This window comes from Neolamprologus multifasciatus, chromosome 19, assembly GCF_963576455.1.
Source record: "Neolamprologus multifasciatus chromosome 19, fNeoMul1.2, whole genome shotgun sequence".
Classification (NCBI taxonomy): Eukaryota; Metazoa; Chordata; class Actinopteri; order Cichliformes; family Cichlidae; genus Neolamprologus; species Neolamprologus multifasciatus.
In genome coordinates, this window is record NC_140457.1 from 4,218,311 (window position 1) to 4,239,962 (window position 21,652).

At 39.4% G+C, this 21,652-nt stretch overlaps 1 protein-coding gene across 1 annotated transcript in view; it reads right to left on the bottom strand.

Annotated features, from left to right (window-relative positions):
* The window catches only part of tpo (thyroid peroxidase), a 36,455-nt gene that overhangs the window by 10,808 nt on the left and 3,995 nt on the right, over positions 1-21,652 (bottom strand). Inside the window, exons 5-9 of the mRNA XM_085143771.1 lie at positions 20,448-20,577; positions 19,662-19,856; positions 18,412-18,894; positions 6,952-7,210; positions 3,750-3,920 (exon numbers count right to left, since the gene is read on the bottom strand). Coding sequence (XP_084999897.1) covers positions 3,750-3,920; positions 6,952-7,210; positions 18,412-18,894; positions 19,662-19,856; positions 20,448-20,577 — 1,238 coding nt within the window. The remainder of the gene's footprint in view (positions 1-3,749; positions 3,921-6,951; positions 7,211-18,411; positions 18,895-19,661; positions 19,857-20,447; positions 20,578-21,652) is intronic.

Genomic DNA, 21,652 nt, shown 5'->3' on the forward strand with positions numbered 1-21,652 from the left:
CTTTTTTCACATTGGTAATAACAATTCCCAAGAGTCTGAAGTCAGTGGCGTTAAACTAGGCAATACAAGGTTTTGGCACCTTTCAGACACAAGGCCATTCAAAATGCTTCAAAAGATTTAAGTACAGTAAAAGAAAAATATTAAACTTGCATGGAAAGTCAATAGAATGCATTGCAAAAAAATAGAAAAACGTTGACCTATGAGTGAGCACGAATGCCACAGGCTTTCCTGCTCCAGGCATAGGTGCTCTGTGAATCTAAACTAGCACTTATTACAGCTTTAAATATATTCTCATGCAGCATTATATCACAAAATTAGCATTCAGTTTCTTTTCAAAGGCATGAAATATGAAATAACCAGATAACTTTGAGAACACGTCATATACAGATCAACTGCTGAAAATGTTGAAAAGAATAGCTAAATTTCCATTTTGTCAAACATTTCTTGTGAAGCAATTAATACCTTTTAAATTATTTGTTCTCACTTTCATCTTAGTCCCTTTTCAAGTTATTGCAAAGCACGTTTTTTCCCCCTCAAGTACAGACGTTGTATTTTAAGTGAATAACAGATTGTATTCCAGGAGAATCAGTCTGTGCATATTTTCAGTCATTTTCCCTTTGAGATTTCCTGTCATGTAAAAATGGAACTAAGTTGATGCTTGCTTCCTATTCTATAGCTTTAACATTATTGCTAAATGCTAAAGAAAAGTACTGTGACAAATACGAATGAAAAGAAAAAAGGGAAGCATGTAGAGTGCAGGTGAGAGAATCAGGTGATATTACTTTCTGATTTCCTGAGTTCGTGTGATCATGGAAGCTGGAAGAAATGCCAGACTGCAGGGCAAGTAAAATCCACTTGATTGATATGATTATTAAACTGCCTATCTGATTTAATTATTTATTAACTCAAGATGCAGGAAGCCAGTGACTGGCGACCTCTCCAGGATGTACCTCACCTCTCTCCCTATGACAGCTACTGTAGATTGGTTCATTCATGGATGGGTGGATCCTGCTTAACGTGTGCTTATCACAATCAACCACTGCTGGGCTGCTGTGGACAGTGACTTTAAATTGGACCACCAAGCAGCACAAAAGAAGACTAAAAACTCATGCAAGTTCTTCCCTACAGTATATATACAGCCCTAACAGATCTACAGCTATGCAGATAGTGCTCTCTCACCTGGAAAATGAATCAAAAGATCATTTTTGCTGATTACAGCTCACCCTACAGTTCTTCCCCATAAACAAACTGTGCAACCACAGCCTGGATGCCACACTTTTTGCTTTTTGTTTTTTCTGGCACCCATGTGATTATAATGGATGTGTCCCCTGTTGAGTAGAGGTGACCATTCTTCATATTTAACAATGGCTGTGGAAATTTGGATGACATTAAGAATAAAAAAATCAGGAGCTCAAATCCACTCTTTCCACCCTAACCCGACTCACCATACTCTCATTTACTTCCCTTAAGACATGAAGGGATCTGAACAGAACTGCACACAATAACCTAAATCTGACTCTAGCTGCTATGACACTATTGAACTCATCTATCATTCTGCACTAATGCTTCAAACGCACCTGGCTGTATAGGATTCTTTCATAGTGCTACTTTCTATATTGCCGTTTTCTTGTGATATTCTGTTTTTTTTCTTTCTTTCTCATGACTCCTCTTGTGAGGGGATTATTTGAATCTGCAAGTTTGCTCACTTAGAGAAATGCTCACAAAGCTACAAGACCATCAAAAAGCTTGGTGGGAAGATGACAACTGTTGGTGGAGTTGTTTGGAAATGGAAGAAATATAAAACAGCCATCGACAGACCTTAATCTGGAACTCCGTGCAAAGGTCTTGTCTCATAATTTTGAGGATGGTGGTGGATCAGCCCAAAACTACACAGGAGGAGCTTGTTCATAATCTGAAAGCAGTTGGGACCACCGTCACTACCAAGAACACCACTGATAAGGCACTGCCGACAAGGTCCCCCTGCTCGAGAAGCCATATCTACACACCTATCTTGAGTTTGTCTGTTTGTCAGTGAACAGAGAAGGCTTGGGAAAAAGTGCTTTGGTCAGATAAATTAAAATTGAGCTCTTTGCAATCAATTCGACCCGTTTGACGTAAGAGATATGACTCAAAGAACACCACCCACACAATCAAGCGCATAGTCGGGAACATTATGCTTTGGGGTTGTTTTTCTGCTGCTTCAGTGGACAGGTCCATGTACTATATAATTATCGACAAGAACCTCCTTCACTTTATTAGAACACGATCCTATGGAAGAAGCTGAAGCTTTGAGTTGCCAAACAGAAGCAAAGAAACCTAAAAGTTTTACAGAGTCTCTTTCGAGACGGATGGACCAAAATCCTGAGTTTTGTAAAAAAAAAATGGTGGCAAAGTACAACAAAGGGTTCACTGCAGTGCTTGCCAACAACGGTTTCTCCACAAAGTAGTAGAGTAAGTCATGTTTTGTTTGGGGATTAAATGCTTATTTCATTCAATGACTCTCTCCATTAAAATAGAGCTACCATAAAATTAGAGACAGTTCATTTCTTTCTTTTCTAAGTGGGCAAACGTACAAATTCAAATAGTTATTTTCACCAGTGTATATGAATACAAACTTTATCCTCACAGACTGTCAACTTTAAAAAAGATGCACAGCTATTTCACGCATTAAGGTGTGTGTGTTATATTGATTACCAATCTCAGAAAAAAAGGGACTTAACTTTCAAGCTGCAGTCTTTTTTTATACATGTCATAATGAACGTGAAGTTTTGTTTTCCACCACCCGCGTTCTGCCTGTCTGCTCTCTTTTTTGAGCTTTTACCAGCTTGGCGTTCCTCCATGGTGCCTTTTTTTCTTTTCAGGGATAACTTTGATCTTTGTGGGAGCAATGGCATTAATACAGTCAAAACTTTAGAACTGAAACAAGATCATTGACAGGAGCAGAAGGCAGAGCTGGCTCGGGCATGAAAGCTTGGGTAAATAATGCACAGGTGTTTCCGGTGATATAGAGCTTTATGATTGCCTTGGTTTTTATTCTCCTGGTGTCAGGAGAGACGGTAAGAAGAGAAAACGCAGAAATGAGGAGAAAGGACAACATCAGTCACTGATCATGTTGTTTGCATGCTTGGTGAGAGATGAAATAGATTTAATTCCCATACTGTGTTATTATTCTTTTAAATGAACACAAATAGCGTCCCAGAATCAGTGTGAAATGCTCTGGGATTCTCCGGGGAGTGATGTTTGATTTGGATCAGCGTAGATAATGTTTTTGTGCTTATCAGGCTTTATGACTTATCCGTCAGCTTTATAATAACAAGTCAAGAAAAGCAGGATTGTTTGCCAGATGACTTCTTTTCTTTTTCTTTTTAAACAAATACCAAAATTCATGTTGTTCTTATATTGTTCGTTTTAAAATTTCACTCCTATATCGACTTTGTCCTTGTGGGCCTACATAGCTCCAAGCTAAAGAGTAATTTATTACAGCACTGCTCATTTCTTATTGTCGACACTGTAAGGAACCAAGAAGCAACAACAGAGTACTCATATTAATTACCACCCATTAAATATGTCAATGGTTTGGCACTGGTCACCAAGAAATACAGTTTGTTGACAAAGGGAAGGACAAATGATGTGGAATTTTTTGTTTGTTTTTTTTAAACAGGGTGTGGAGTGGTTACTGTCACTTTGATTTGACGAGGATAATCTCATGGCATTTGAATGACAGATCTGACTCTCAGCCAAGATCTTACCTGGGAGGCCGTGATCTCGTCCTCTCTGCAGGTTCAGCGCAGCCAAGTCCATCTGCTTCAGTGTATCAAGGACCACTAGTCTCTCTGTTACTTCATCAGCCAACAGCATGTCTGCGCTAACAGCTGACGCTGCAGATCCAATCACGCCTCTCAGGACTGGTTCAATCCCCCCTAGAAACAAAAGCCCATTACTTATTTTTCCAGAGTCATTAGTATTAATTATTATTTTAGTTCATGTGTTGTTGTGGCTTGCTGTTAAAACTGTGACTTTGTATTTCTTTTTTGTTTTTTTCTCTATTAAAAAGATAATATATTGCAATGTTATTAAACTGCGAAAACCTCATTCATTTTTTTTTGGAATACAGCCCGACTATAATCCAGGGGTTGACAAGACACAATGACAAGAAAAACAACATATGGTTGGAAGGTACTGTTTTCTCTTGACTGGATGCTTTCATTGTTGCTGCTCAGAAATCACTCCCGGGCTTGGATTTGGTACTTCCCAGGGGCCCTCCATTGTCCAAACATTTCTTTTCAGCAAATAGAATGAATGGACTGTTGAGGAATAATATGCTAGTTATCATGACAATACATTTGTATACAGTTTTATAAAAGTAATAAACATAGCAACTGAACACAACAAGGAAGCAGCAAGGTAACGGCTTCAGCCACTGGAGGTCAGCAAAACATCCCAACTGGTGTCAAGATAATATTTGAGGTAGCACAATCCATTTAAATGTGAGCCCAGCTGGTGACGAGCTGAGTAGACCACATTTTATTGTACAATGTCATGGGGTCAGGGCAGTAAAAATAATAGGATCCACAAAGTCAATCTACCCAGATGACATTTCTCAGCAGAAAGGCTGGTCCCACAGTAGAGACGCTCACTATGGGCCCCAGTTAGAAAAAGCAACACAAGGTTTTCTGGGTCAGTGAATTGCTGTTAATAGGTTTTTGTGCAGTATGGTTTTAATGTACTATAAATATTATTGTGAATTGACCATAATATAATATAGTATGAATATTATAATATATTACTATTTGTTTTGTGTTTGTTTTTTATTTCAAAAATGGATGTTGGAGTTTAAAGTGGATTAAATATCTTATTGTTTTTATATTACAAAATATCAAATGAGATTCATGAGAACCAATTGCAACGTTCTGACAACATGAAAGATCGTATTAACTGCTTCAAAAGATGATGAATGATGATGTATGGAATGGCGATGGCAAGTGGAGGTAGATCGCAGAGCCACTGTGGGGAAAAAATGACACTTTTCGCAGTCCCATTCTGTCAGTGCATCAAGCTCCATCCGTGATGCATGCTGGATCTCCTCCAGTGTGTCCAAACAGTGACCCATCAACTTGTTTTTCATTTTCAAGAAGTGGACTAAGTTGCAGAGAGCCAAATCCGACGAGTGGTCCAGGTGGTGAGCGAAGATTCTGTTGGTGTGGGCAAAAAAAAAACAAAAAACGTCCTGTGTTTTCAGTTAGCTCTGAGCCAGCATGAGATGTCCTTCTGGCAAGCACTGCAGTTCAGATCGTTTCTACTGAATGCTCTCCCTCAGGACATAACAGTCAAATTTGATACCGGCATTCCCACCCTGGGGGATGAATTTATGGTGCACAGCCTGATGAAGACTAAGGGAAAGAAAAAAAACAAGCATACTCTTGATCTCACTACTCACCTGATGTGCTCAATCTAGGTTTGGAAATTGATCCTTCACACAAAATTTGAGCTAGTTTAAAACAGAACAGAATGTTTGACTTCCAGGATAATATTGCACACCATATAGCATGGTACAGGAATGCTGGAGGCTGTCTGCACATGCCAGACAGCATGATCTTCAATGTGAATTTCAGCCAAGTAAGAGTTATAATTATTATGGATGTGTTTTTCACACTTTGCTATAAGCCTGTATGGAAATACAGTGAAAAGTATTTTAAAGTAAAAATGAAAACACCTCAAACTTTTATAAGCAAACCCAGAAATTCTGATCTTTCGGATATGATAAAAGGTGAGTGCGTCACAGTTGTTCATCGATCCATCCACTTCAGGTTATCCACTTCAACATCACAAGGGAGCTACATGTAGAGCCTATTCCAGCTATCAAGGGGGCAAGAGGTGGGGTGCCAGCATCAATACAGAGAGTCATGCGCTGACTCATATCTACAACCAATGTAGAATCAGTCGTTAACCTAACCTCATGCATTTTCTTTGGGGAAGGATACTGGAGAAAGCCAGAGTAGCATGCAGACATGAAGAGAACAGCAGAAAGACTGTGTGTGGCATTTCTGATTTTGTTGAGACTCAATGTATCATTTTCATTCCCAGCAGGCAAAAAACTCTAAAAAACAAGTATACACAGCCTCAACCTGAATAAGCTGACCGCTGAAGTATTTAGTGGCTAGAAAACAACATATTTTCTGAAGAATTTGAGAGCTCTAATCCAAGTATGAACACTGAACCCACATTCCCCAGTGGTCATGAATACAGGTGGGAATGAATATAATTGTTGTAGGCTTAGAAAAGAAGCTGGTTGCAATATTTTACTTAATAATTTAGACAAAGCCTATTATTCTTTTTCAGATTTAAAGACTTAACAAACATACAATTGCTCTCTCATATAACCCATCACAATCATCAGAATGATTTACAATCTTCTTGCTGTTATTTGATATTGAGGAAAACGGTGAATAAAAGAAATGTGGCAAAACAAAATATATGCAAATGTCGGAAAGCTAAGCTACACGGCTGGACCAAACGTCCAAGTAGAAACTTGACATCACTCACTATTACACGTGTCCCTTTGCTGCTGTTTGGGTTTTCAGTTAGTTTGATCATAATGGTCACAATACCAAAATGTTCTGCTGAAAAATGTATAACCTTGATGTTCTGGTCAAATTAAAGAATAGGTTAAAACATGAAGTGGCAATGAATAAAAAAAAGGTCCCTACAGCCTGTACGATAGATTATTCTTCCTGGGAATGGGTGCACACTGTATCGCTCATTTTCTGGGTTTTTTATAGAAAACAAAAATTCCGATACTGCTTGTGTAAATTTTTTAAACTGCATGTATGCAGCTGATTCTGAAGCTGACCTAAAAAGAGTATTTTTCTTCTCCCTCCTCCTTTCTTTCGGTGTGTTTACTGTGCTTGCAGGATGTGTTATTGGTTTCCATTCTCATACGAGTGCACTGACCTTCTTTGACTATTCTCCATGGACTGAATAAAGTATTGTGCAGTCTCAAGTGGGGGAAGCGCTCATCCTCCTGGAAGCTCTCATTCAGTCTGTAGAGGATTGGGGAGATGGTAGCATGGCCGAACCTGAAAGCGGCTGTGGCGAACACGTTGGCGATAGAGGGGTCCACAGATGGATCGTACCCCCTGTAGGGACCAATGTAATCTTTGAAGGACTCTGGGCCAATAATTTTTGGAGCATAGTCTCTTAGGGTTATGATCTGGGAATCAAAAAAGACGGGATGGACATCAGAAAAAGGGAAAAAGCGCATTTATGTGTGTATCACCAAATTCTAAAGTCTATACTGAGTTTGAATAGAAGCATACTCTACAAATAAATACAAAATATCCTCTTTGAATGCCTGAAATGATATCTGTGAATGTGTATATACATACAGCTAAAGGAATCCCTGTAGGATTACCAGTGAAATGTCTACTTGTATAATAACCTTGGCTGTGATTGCACACTTGTTTCCTCACGGTTTACTGCAGAGAATTTCATCTGTCCTCATCACTATTTATAAATGCTTCACTTCAGCACCCGAATCTCGACTCATGTCACAAGGGTGCAGCTCCACACACACAAAAATGCACGGAAGCCAACACATACATTAGTGAGATATCCTCCATCATTTTTACATCAGTTAGTTATTTATTGCAAAAGGAAGCACTGGAACCACACACAGTAAAATAACCAATTTGGATTTTATGCACATTTTTTTTAGATGAAATGATTAGAGCACAATGGGAAAGATTGAAAAACCAGGTATTCCCCTCAGGGTTCATGTGGCCCACACAACCTTCACCACTACAGAGTTTAGCAAGCCTAAACTCTGTACTGCCTAAACAGAAAAAAAACAGGAGGAAAAAAGAAATGTCACAGTGACAACTGACACAAAATCAGCTCAAATTCATATAAGATTTTTTATGAACTCAGGCCACATCACATCTGGAGTTTGGCTCCTGGAAAAACAATTCAAAGAGGTTTTGAACATGACCGAAAAGTGAGAAAAAAAAACTTTCCTCAGGTTCAAGACAAACTGAAGTATCTACCAAGTACAGGAGCCCAGTGAGTCACATATTACAGGATAGTAACCAGAACCATATATTAGACTATTGCAGTCCACCAATTACAGATCAGACAGGCTGATCAGCCATTACATTAAAACTATCAACAAGTGAAGTTAATAAAATTCCTCATCATATTAAACTGGAATGTTCTGCTGGTAAAACTACTCACATAAACACTCATGCAAACCGTTTACTCATTCCATGGTGACTCCAGCAGCCTCCCATTGCAGACACATGCAGATACATCACAAAACTGCTAAATAATTACTTAAGAAACAGGAAATATCCCAAGGTTTGAACCCTCAATCCACAGAGGGCCCACTTTACAATTCACAAGTTGCAAAGGACCAACTGTCAGACACCTTAATGGATCTCATTTCCAGGCCTCAGTGGGTCAAAGCTGTTTTAGCAGCGTGAAGGCCACGTATACAATCTTATGCAGGTGGTTTTCATGTTGTGTCTGATGAGTGTTGGGTTTAGTATTCCATTTAATGAGCTCGTGCTTGTGTTCAACCTTTCACACACTTCATTTTATCTCCTTTACAACATGCCAGGCTTTTTTTTTGCTTGAAATTTATTCCTCACCTTCTAATTCACCCAGCTGCATTATAAGAAGAAGGCTCCTGGAAATGTAATCCATACTGCACTAGGGGTTAAAAGCCAGGCTATCTTGGGACGGCCTTTGATTTGTCTGGCTTGGAGAAAGCCCCAAACCTTAATAAAAGTGCAGTACGGAATTTTAAAAGAGCTCCTTTAATGAAATAACAAGTACATTCACAGAATTATTTTCTAATTGTTATTGCACGCTGTATGATTTGCAGTTGAATTGAATTTTCAGATAATGAAGCTCATAAATGTGATGCTGTTCAACAGCTGAGGCTCTTACTTAATGGACTGAAGCACTTTAGGCGAAGCAGGTCTGGCCCTTCAAACTGTATTGTTTTTTTTCTCCTTTCGTTTTAACAATAATTCTCCCGCTATGTCTCTCCCACTTCACAACTAAATAGAACATAATGATATTGCCTCCACACTTCGGGAAAAGCAAAGGCCCTTCACAACTGCGCACCGTGATTGAAATCAGAATGAAACCAGATGTTGTTAGCTGATCATTTCCTGTTTCCTGCAAATAATAGACTTTCTCTCTGTATTGAAATGGCTTCTGACCTTTCAGTCTGTTTATTCTGCAAGTCTTGTAGAGTGATGTTTTCAAGTGGCTGCCCACAAACAGTCTACTGGAAACAAAGTACGGATAGTTTCACCTGTCTGCTCCCCACTGTTTTCACTCACAGCCTGAGCTACAGATTTTATGTTACTTTTTTAGTACATGGGAATATTTAATGCTACAAAATAATAACACAAACCTTTTATTTTGCTGACTCGGGTGTAAAGGTTTTCATTAAGTTGTTTCCATATGGTGACCTTAAGTGTTTTCTTCTAATTAGAGTACGTTGTGAGCATTTCTTTGATTTTTATGTCCATGCTATCTTCAAAGAAATGTTTTCTGTAGTCTCTGTTAGTGTTGTAGCATACCCGGCGTAGGAGGAGCAATGCAGTACGAGAGCCACACGGTCAAAACATGTAAACATCCATAACATATTTGCTCGCATTCCTGTTGATGTCCAACCTGAAGCAGAAGAAAACAAATCTCTACTTTTATGCAGATCAGTTAAATTGGATTTTTTTAAATTAGTATTCCAGTACAGTTAGAATGGAGGGGGCAACTGACCAATATTTTTGGATTGATAACTCTGACATAAACAGTGTAGCCACAGAAACATACTACATCTGCAGGTATGCATCTACTGGCATCCGCCTTAAAACACTTCCCAGCCTAATTGCTACCTACCTTTGGCCTGAAAGTGGGTTTTTCTGTTAGCAATTACTGATGTAGTGCATAATTTAAAGCATTAAAGTTGTGCTTTTACGGTAGCTCGTCAAGAATAATGCAAAATGAAAACAGCATTCTAAAAAACACTCACCCCGTGTGAGCTTGTTTGTCGGGAACAGCTGCAGGAGGATTTAAAAGTGGGGTGGAGGGGGTGGAGGGCTTCGTGAGAGCTGTTGGGATTCAACCATATGGACCGAAAACCACAACAAGGAGCTGATAGCTGCTGAAAGGACTGCAGTTAGATGCTTTTCCCCCCCAGAGGGACACAATTACAGCAAACTTCCACATTACAGGAAAACATTTCAGTCCTGATATTAAAGATCCTTCTCAGTGGCGCTGCTATGTATGCCTCAATTATTATTAAGAATTAGACGTTAATAGCTGTGGCAGGTAAGTTGTTTAGACAAGTGTTACTGAGTGGTTTCTCGAACACTCTTGCCTTATAAAATGCATCTCGAGTGACCCTGTTTAGTTCCTATCTGTTTATTTTGGTTGGTTTCTTTCTCACCTGATCTGTGATTGACAACGTTCATGACGCCTACATCAAGTTCCAGGATTTTTATTTTGCATACAAGAGCTCACACTTAATGGAAATGAGTCACTGTTAACAAAATTAGTTTCATCTGTTGGCTCCACAGAAAATGTCTACTGTGGAAAAAAGCAAACATGTTTTTTTTTCTCTAATTAACAACTCATTAGACTGAAAACTTGATTAACCGTCAACATTTTTACCAGAAAAAGGCCCAAAAACTTCACCAGTTACTGAAAACTGAGAATGTCTACGAATAGTCAGATTTGCTTAGGAAAGTTTCACAATTAAAAGCTGGTCAAAATCTCTAAATAATAAGGAAAGGTGGGTCTTTATTACATCTTTTACCAAAAGATTCACTGGACTATCCTTCCTATGAAATGAAAGCAGATAATTACTGCTGTAATTCATGAAAACAGTGAACAAAACGAAGTGGTGCAGATCATGTCAATCTTAAATATAAGCATGTTTTCTGTTTCATGCCATAACCTGCTGATATGTTTTCCATTTTCAAAAATATCCTGTTAAACCCAACGTGATGCTGCTGTAATAAAATCTGCTACTTGTCCAGTTGCTGCCTTGCATGAAGAAAGTAGTGGTTGATAAGTTCTCTAAATCCAGAATATACAGCGTACTAACTGATCGAAGTTCATCTATTTCATGGTCCTAAGTCTGTCTCATCTTTGTGCTCTGTCTTTTGTATAAAGTTTTTTCACTCACTATCTTTTTTTCAAGTATGCATTCCTGCATTCTGATACTTCCTGTTTTATTTTGATAGTCTCCCTTCTGTTATGTTCAGTTTTGCTTCCCTTGTCTCATCAGTTAGATTCAGTTCAGCTGTGTGATTTCCCCCCACACATGTCCACTACCACAGTCACCCTCCTGTGTGTGCAATGCCTCAGTCAGTCAGTCAGTCAGTTCACCTTTCCTCTGCACTTCTGATGTCCCTTCAGATCAGCTGAGGTAGGTGATCGATCTAAATAATTTTACATAGTTTGTAGAAATCTTAAACAAGGAAAGGAGAATGGAGTTGCATTAGATCATGAAAAATAAGCATATTGTTTTTAGTTTATTATTTCTGGCATATGTTGCATTTTTTTAGTCCAATCTCTGGAATGAAGTGATATTTGAGGACAACTGGTGAAACTGTTGCTGTAAGGAAAAATGCATATGTTGTAGTCCATCTTCTGAACTTTGGGCTTTCATGCATTTCATACATGCATTATACAGTCGAGTGTAAAAGCAGCCTGATCCCCTGAAGTCTGTATAAATTTTCCTTTACATGTTTCCTTTCACTTTAAATAATTATTCGATCTCAACTTAGCGACTCCTAATCCAGGACTAGATGGTGATGATATTTACTAGAGCTGGGAGATACTGTAATGGTGACTCATTTGGACAATGATTAATTCATAATGATCTCATCCTACCTTTCTTCATGAGTACGTTCTCTGATTCAAACACTGAGAACATTAATCAAACATTAATTCATCACTGGTTGCTCCAACATCAGTTTACATCAAGTAGTAAACCATCATACCAGGTATTTACTCAGTCGCTCTTAATTACTTCAAAGTTACTCCATCAGTTTTAAGCTGTTGCTGTCAAGCCTCATACTTTCCAAATGCTTGTGGGATTACATTTTCTACATCTGAAAAAACAGATCTCCTAGTCTGCAGGCCTTGTTAAAAACAGTCAACAAATCTTTCATGTATTAAAAAGTGCTTGTAGTTTAGTTGTGAATTCTCTTACTCCCCTCCCCCTTTCTGTACTACTTTAATTCCTTTTTTTTTTCTCCCCCTTTTGTTAAAATAGATAACGTTACATTCTGCTGGTTTGCAGGCTGGTCAGACTAGATAGTCCCTCACTTTTCACTCTGCTTCCAATACAGGGATTTTCCAAGCTGGTCATGGTCATAGCTTCAGTATGTAAATCCTTTACCTGCCTTTTATGCTTCACCCTCCCAAATTATTTAAAGAACCCTTCCACCTTAGGCCATCTCTTTTTAATATTGTAAATCTCTTTCCCCTAGCATTGTCCCTGAGTCACCTAAAAATACTAGTTTCTAATCCACTGCTGTAGTCAAATGTCAGCACACAAAATGTGACTTATTTTCCCCTTGCTAATAAAATGTTTGGGGAAACTTTAAGATAGCGCCAGGGTCACCGCTCCCCTTCGGTATAAGCAACAAATCCTTTGCGTTCAATCATAAAACATTTTCTTCATTATTTTTCATGAAGAATGTACACACGCTTCCTTCATCATTAATCGCCCTCTGCCTGAAGCTGAAAGGAATAGTCCAATCAGTCATTGTAGTGCACAACGTGCCTGCACCCAACACCGCTGAGATGGTGACAGTTTCTGCTAAGCTCTGAAGCCTGGCCTGCCACAAAGTGTGTGATCTCATCTTTAGCAGTAGTAAAAAGCGTATCTATTGGATAATAAAGACACATAAAAATAAATAAAATGAGAGAGCCATCATAGCTGTGATGCCATCTGTTACTTGATTATCAACAGTGTTGGGGAGTAACGGAATACATGTACCGCCGTTACGTATTTAAAATACAAAATATGAGTAACTGTATTCCGTTACAGTTACCGTTTCAAAAGGTGGTATTTAGAATACAGTTACTTTGTTGAAATAAATGGATTACACGGCGGTACTTCCCTGTTTCATATTGTGGCGGGTCAGGACTGTTTGGGTTTTGTTTGACAGCTATGTTCTGTTGTTCCAGGTGTCAGCGTTACGGTTGCCATGGTTACATCTCTGTGTTTCCTGGGTGAGAGAGGCCTTTTTGTTGTTGTTGTTGTTGTGCTAAGCTAACAGGCAGAATGCTACAGGTATAGCTCTAAAGAATGTAGCATCATGGGCAGTGTAGTCCGTGCTGCAGGGAGAATGGACTGCCATACCCGTTATGTGTCTGTGAGCGAGGGAGGGAGAAAAAGGAAAAGTACGAGCTGTCATCGAGCAAAAACGGGAGCTGGAAGCATGTAAATATAATAATAACCACTGCAGCCAAGAAGAGTGTCTGACGAGCCCAGTTGTAAGTAAGCTATTAAGACTCGACTGTACGCTGTGTTCGTGTTTTCCTCCAAAAACAATAAGTTTCGTTGGAGCAGCCTTTCAACGCCTCTCTCTGTCTCTCGCTAGCAAAGTTGACCCAGACAACAAAGTAAAGCTAGTTTTCGGCTACGAGCCGACACAGAACCCACCGTATTAGCCAGAGGTCCCTTTACTACGGTTCGGAGCCGCGGACCTTCAGTAACAGTAATAAATCACAGCAATAGTACATTCATGTAGTTGTAAACAGCATGATAATATATTAAGTAATCCAAAGTATTCAGAATACGTTACACTCATTGAGTAACGTAACGGAATACGTTACAGAATACATTTCGGGGCATGTATTCTGTATTCTGTAATGGAATACATTTTAAAATGTATTCCTTCCAAATGTATTCATTCCTTCCCAACACTGATTATCAAGAACCTACAAAGAAAGAACAGACTCGTGTTTTGTTTGGAGCAAAACTGAGGAAATGTAGCTGCTTGCATTTACTGGCTGTTTCTGTGGACTGGAGGGACACACTGCTACAAATACACTGACCAGTTCAGTGGATACGTCAGTTTCCAATATGAAATCAGGCAGATAATTAACAGTAATTATTTGGGGGCATGTTTCTGCACAAATTAATGGTAGCTATGTTTCTTAGCTGTTTGGTGCTGGGCAAGATTCTTAGAGGAAGCTTTAAAACAACTGCTGGGTAAAGGTGTTGACTGGAAAAAAATTAAGGTGATTCACATGATAATTTTCTGTTGTTCTGTCTCTAGCGACTACAAGCAGAGACTTGCAAATATGTATAATATTAATGTGAACAGTGTTTAAGATAAAATGGTTCCCTGCAGCCAATTTATGCCAATTTATGGGCTTAGGAGTTGCAGTTTTCAGATCTGAAAACTGCAGCATCACCAGCAATGACAGCAAAGCAGGGAATTCCATGGCTGGTTGATCCTCACAGTCATCAGACTTAAAACAGCAGCTGTCAGGGTCGGACAACTTCTGAATTCATTAAATCAGCAGAGCTTTCCCCATAGAGAAGGCTTTTCACTGTTTATCTTCATAATGTCTCGCTCAGCTCGCAGAGCGAACTGTCATTCTTATACATGGTGCTAAAACAAGAACTCCATCTTCACTTATTGTAAACAGCACAAAAAGCCACATTGCTGAAGATTTCACACGCTTCATCAACCCTAACTGAAGTTTCATTTATTTCTCAACCTCGGAAATCGAGTAGTTGCTGCTTTGGAGCTGTTAGTAATAACCTCAGATACTACTGCAAAAAGACTATTGAAATAATGCTATTGTTACAGGGACTTAACAACGCTGAAGCTAGATGACACAAATCAATTTAACTACAGGCACGTCTTTCTTTTTCTAAATTCAGTTATTGTACTCTGCTTTAAAGGTCTCAGAAACATGGAGTCTAACAAGATACGCACTCGGGATGGGATTACCTTTGCCACCAGAAACACAGTGAGGAAACTTGGAGTGATTTTTGATCGGGAGAAGTCAACATTCATCTTGAAAACAATGCAGGACTGCTTTCTTTTATCTGATCAGTGAAAAAGAGAAAATCCTCTAAGTGATGTTGAAAATCTAGTTTGTGCTTTTGTTACTTCTTCAGTAAGGTCTTGAATAATTAGACTGTGGTTCACTAAATGCAGACTGGGAGGCAGAGCCTTCAGCTTTCAGACCTCTCTCCTGTGGAACCAGCTCCCAGTTTGGTTTCAGGAGACACACATATCTCTATTTTTAAGATTAGACATCAAGGTTTCGTTTTTGATGAAGCATATAGTTGAGGCTGTATCAGGCGACCCTGAACCATCCTTTAGTCTCACTGCTACAGACCCATACTGCTATTGTACCTACAGTGTCACTTTTTAATGTCAGATAGGTTTAAAATGAAAAACACAGTAAATGGAGACAATATTTTCTAAGACACTTTTTCTGCCTCATCTTTAGGGATACAAGATTTTTATTTTTAAAAAGTGTATAGGTTATAACTAGGGGTGGGTTTTAATAATCGATTTATCGATTAAAATCGATTCTGGCTTGGATAACGTGATTTCTATTCATTAAAATCCTGAATCAATTTTTTATATAAATGTATTTTGCCCCAAATGCCAGAATCTCAGGTGAAACGTCACAAAATTTTGACACTCACCAAACATTTAAAACAGTAAATGAGAGCAGGTACACGGCTTCGGCACAAAGACATAAACACAAAGCGCGGATCAGAATCAGTGAGATGTCGCCTTTCTCACCGACGGCATGGACACGGTCGGGGCTGAAAGCCGACAGCTCGCTGATTCCGATGTTTCGGCGGGTCCGCGCTTTGTGTTTACGTCCTTTTTGCGCTGATTCTAAAGCTGTTAGTTTGATCTCTCTCCAAACAATATTGACTGAACCAGCAGCAAAAGAAGATCCAAACTACGCTTCACATAAACATCGTCATGAATTCCCTCTGACTTTTGCTGTTTGGCTTCCACCACAATAAAATCACGCTTCATGCACAGCTCTCTCTCTTTCTCAGTGTACTTCAAGAACAGTTTCCCGTCTATCCCTGAAATCTGTTTTCTGCATTATTCGCTTGCTTGTTAGGCACAAGTCTACCGTTCTTTGGGGCGATCGTGGCTCAAGAGTTGGGAGTTCGCCTTGTAATCGGAAGTTTGCTGGTTCGAGCCCCGGCTTGGACAGTCTCGGTTGTTGTGTCCTTGGGCAAGACACCTCACCTGTTGCCTACTGGTGGTGGTCAGAGGGCCTGGTGGCGCCAGTGTCCAGCAGCCTCGCCTCTGTCAGTGCGCCCCAGGGTGGCTGTGGCTACAATGTAGCTGCCATCACCAGTGTGTGAATGTGTGTGTGAATGGGTGGATGACTGGATATGTAAAGCGCTTTGGGGTCCTTAGGGACTAGTAAAGCGCTATATAAATACAGGCCGTTTACCATTTACAGCGCTGTTGGCCGATGGTTTGTTTTTGTTTGTTTTTTTCCTTTTACTTCCGAAAAGAAAACCTAATTTCTGCCGTTCAACAGGCTTCTGAACAAATTTTAACTTTTTAAAATTATGCAAAATGCAAAACGCTCAGCCGTGTCTCTAATAAAACCGCTGTAACTTCAGAGGTGATGTTCATAAGTTGATTAATGATTTTCTTTCGTTTTTGATGTACTGCAGAATATTTTTATAAAATCCCAGGCCAGGAAAATCACCTTCATGTTTTTCTGTGTTTTATCTTCAGCTACTTTGACACAAAGGCGTCTGCTGTGACGCTCACACCTCTGATAAAGTCTGGAAAGTGTCAGCTTCCTTTTTATAGATGCAAAAATATGTAAATGTAGTCATCTGAATTATAATATTTCTGACTGTCTGAGGCAAAATTTCCCAGATTTGAATCGAATTGAATTGAATTGTGGATCGAATCGATTCAGGACCTTGTGAATCTGAATTGAATCGATTCTAGAAATCAGTGACGATGCGCAGCCCTAGTTATAAGTTTCTATACTTGTAGATTGTCACAAGAGCATACATGTTGTGTGTTGCAATTTCTGTGCATCACAGAAATACCAGAGCTTCAGACACAATACATGCTGTTATAACCTCGAGTAACTTCAAATGAAAAGAATCGCTTCTTTTCTTTTATACATCTCATTCATATCAGCTTGCCCACGTAATTGTGACACACTCGCATCTGCAGACTCTGAAATCACCGTGCTCATAAATGCTAGATTAGTTTGTTCCCCCTCAGGCATCATCTGTGTTACTCGGTAGAAGCTTTATAGCTGCGAATCACAGTAGCTTTTATTTTCATCATATTCTGCGTCTAGTGTTGTAGCTACGCTTATTTAACAGCGCTGGCGATCGAGGACGGTATGTCCAGAGTCTAAAACGCCCCACTACGTGTGAATCCATTAGAACTTTAGTTGTCTTGCCTTCACACAGATTAGAGCACAACCTGCATTTCTTTCATTTCTAAACCATCCCTCTCAAATTTGATCTTGTACCCTTTTTGAAGCTTTTTCAAAGGTTAGCGTGCCTGTGAATGCAAATAGTGCTTCTTCTGTGGTAATACGAGGCAGTTAATGTTAAACATTAAATAGCAGAAATTGAATTATGTTTGTTTTCCTTGAGCGGCCAAGGATGCAAAACTGAAAGTAGCTTTAGGGTGGGACAGGGGTTTGATAAGTTTTAGATTTAGTTTTAAATGACTAAAATCATTATTAGCCTACTTGAGATGTTTATAATAAAAACAAAATTGGGTCACACAGGCCTGGAGACGGTTGGCAACCACTGGTCAACTAGGAAAAATGTATTTCTTGACCGGTTGGCGAGTGGCTGCTGGAAACTGCTGACTATCAACCTCCTGTGAAGGCAGGTGAATCTGGTCACAGAGAGGGTGCTGTGACACAAACTTTCCTGTGACTGCTTTGGTTACTTGCACATTATTGCAGTAAACTGCAGTTTGTCTGGGAGATGCTGACTCATCGCAAGTACTTGCAAACTTGTCTTGAAAGTGCGAAAACTTAAAGTGTGATGCAACCTGGAAATACAGAGTTTACAGTGCTGAAAGCTTTTTTGCCTTTCTGCTGCAGATTGCTGCTACATTTCAAAATGTGCAACTTTTATTCTGAAATGACAGATTGCAGACTTTGCATAAATGAATCTGAGCAGAATCCAAAATATTAGCTAAATGAATTCATCAAATTAATCAGTCTAATCACCTTTGTGTGCCTACTTGGGTACTAGTAAATTAACATTTTGGATACTTTCTTTTAAATTCAGTAGTTTGTTCCATGAATTACATGAAATGTCAACTGAAACTGACATTTTTGTGTCACTTTTTACATCTGATTCAGTTGGGTTTGGTTGTCACTTACCTGGTGCAGTGCACCTATGATCTCACGAGTCTCTTGGTATATCATCTCTGGGCTCCAGTGACCGTTTATGTGTTTCAGTGCCTCTGCAATTCGATTGTGTTCTCTGAGCCACAGCGTGTGCAAAGAAGTCAGAGGCAGACCTTCGCTGACCCGGTTGTCTCCTGCACTGAAGCATTCAACTCTTTCCCCTTGCAGATCTTGGTGGCAGGCTGATGGCAGCTTGGTTACAAATGGGAGATAAGGCCTTCCTTTTGGATCTTTGAATCGGGCATTGACAGCAAGTTTTCCATTACGGCCAGGGAGGTCACGAAGGAAGCTCTCCAGCTTTAGATCGCGGCCGTAGACAGCAGAAGCATCAATGAATGAAGTCATGGCATTGAGCTGTTGTCGCTGCAGGGCTTGTCTTATACCAGACTGAAAATTGACAAAGCAGTCTGATGTGGAGCGAAAAAATGGCATACAGCCTTGTAGACCATCATTCATCTGCAGAGAGGATAGAATCATTTACTGATCATTTAGTGCTTCCGGTAAACTTTAAACTACTGCTGATCTACCAAATGTATTTGTTGTCGTCTTTGTCATGGAATTTTGAAGGCCCGGTTCACATTTGGAAAAGTAAACGCATGTAATATAAAGCAATGCCTTCTTATCCCAGGGTGAAAGGTAGTGTCATTTTGTCAGATGTCACCTGCAAAGTAGGATGGCATTAAAAAGGACTGACTGGACTCCTGCTAATAACTAAAGGCAGTTGGAGAAGTCTAACTCTGGGCAGGTGACCGCTTGTCATCTAGCTAGCTGTAACATCTATGCATGGTGTGAGATTTTTCTCATGCACTCGGTCTCCAGATTACCATGGCTTCCATTTTTTCCATAGTTTAAAGCTAGCTGTCATACAAGTACAGAGGGTCCTATAGTACAAACAGGCTTGGTGACAAGAACATTAACACCATGCTCTTGAAACTCTTCAAACAAGGATGCACAGCTCTGTCCATCACCACCACCAGGGAGTTCATAGCAACAGAGATTTTAAAGTTTGTTTTTAATGTAAATGGGTTTTTTTTGGGAAGTACTACAATGAACCTATTAGTGTGTTATTTTATGTATTTAAATATGTGATTATCTCAGGATCAAGCTGGGTGAGCTTCACTGGGCTGCTATTGTGCAAAAGTCCTGGATAAATGTTTTTTTTATTTTAATTTTTTTACACGAACAAGTGCAAAATTAAAGCAAATGTTGGATTCTCTGTTTACCTGAATGGGAAAGCACGGATGCACATTTTCACACGTTTTTAAACAGTCCACACCTGACCCATCAGTGCTGGTGCTTTGAGGCGTCAGGGTTATGTCATGGGATATATACTGGCCCCAGTCCACCAGCAGCTGAGAATAGGAATCATCTTTCCATTTAGAAGCACTCGTCATTATTTCCCTGCTGACCGTCCGGGCCTGTAGACAAAGCAGGATTTGTATTTTGTAGTGCTCGAGTAATGCAACACATGAAGTATCAAGATGTTGTTCACTTATTGTGAGTCGGTAAGAAATGGAATATTAAGACTCTGATTTATTATCTGAAACACTGTAGTAAATTTCAGCAGTCAGATATGGTGGTAAACTGTTGGCTGGATACAAGTGATGCATATTTGATGAGTTCTCCAACTAAAGGCCGTCACTCTGTAATGAATGCATAAATTGGGACTGAAATTGAATTCAATTATGAGCAAAACGGTTTCATCTGCTTTTTTTGGAAGAAATGATGTTTATCCACATGATAAGAAACCAACTGTTTTTAGGTTATGGATGTAGTGTCTACGCTAGATGCAATATTTAAATGCGGTTTTAATCTATGTCATCTTACACTCTCCTGTGCTCTTCTTAAATTGCTGTGGACTTTATCTGCTGTGAAACAGGTGAGGAAAAATAAATGAAATGCTACATTAACTCAGGGTTTTTTGCAGGGCGAGCCGGCTTCATTTCTACATTTCTGTAATTTATCCACCGAGACTTTTGTGTCTGTTGGACCGGTATTTTGTAGATTACCGGGGGAAGTTGGAATCCATTATGGAGCCGTTCTGGGTTCCAGCCTTTTGGTTCGCTCTCCCCGTCTTCGTATTCAGCTGGTAGCCATCTGACCAAGGCAGTGTTGGCTGCTCCCCAGCGAGGATTTTGCCTGACAAAGAGAAACATGAAGTGTGTCCAAAAATACTGCCATGCTAAACTGTATAACCCCTTACTGAAAGCAACATCCAGTTTTCTGGATTATTAAGGTTTAAAATGGTGCATTCAGTACATTCATATAAATTAAATGTACAGAAATGACAGTATCTGTTTTGACGGTTAGTTCGTGGTTATGATCCTGTGAGAAACATCATCGTTGCTGCACATTGACTTAGTGCTTATGTCTCGATTTATCATTGCAACAGCATCATTTTTATACTCATAAATGACGGTTTAAAACCAAAAAGGGTTGCAAGAACCTGTCATTTATTTATTTATTTATTTATTGTTGCCTTTTGCCTCCTCGTCAACAGCTGGCACACACATTACACACCAGATAACTTATCAGCTGACAGCTGACAAACATTTCATGGTTCCAGCTTCTTGATTTGAGAATTTTCTACTTTCCTTTTAATTAGACATCACAAGCGAGGGAAGATCCGAGAAACCAAATGATAATAAATGCTCATAGGCAAAACAAACCCTCCTTTATCATCCTCCTGTACATGTATGGGCACCATAATTTACAAAATTAACATTATGACAACATTAAGACTGAAAACTAGCATTTGACACCAATCTCTTTAGGAAAGTGAAGTAACAAGGAGTCACCCCCCCCCCCTTTTTTTTTTTTTTTTTTTTTTGGCCACTATAAAAAAAAATCCATGTTAGTTACTTCAGCATGCTCTACTTTGATACCATAGAAGAGGGGAAATATATTTGCCACATAAGTCCATCAAAACTGCTCAAAAGGGATTAAAATCACAAACATTATTTAGCTGTCCAGTCAGCAGAAATGAAGCTGAGCAGATGGATGAGTGTTTTTTTTGTTTTGTTTTTTTAAATAACCCCTGTGCAAGGGTTCTAAAGGGTGAGTTTATCCACAGAGGGCAAGACTGCCTTGCACCAGGCAGAAAATATACTCTTTAAAGCTGTAAAGTGGGGTCTTTAAAATGGGCAAACTATAGACTTTCACATGCTTTTGAAGTTGGAGTGGGCAGTGGAGGAGTTGAAATTTTTGAAGGGGC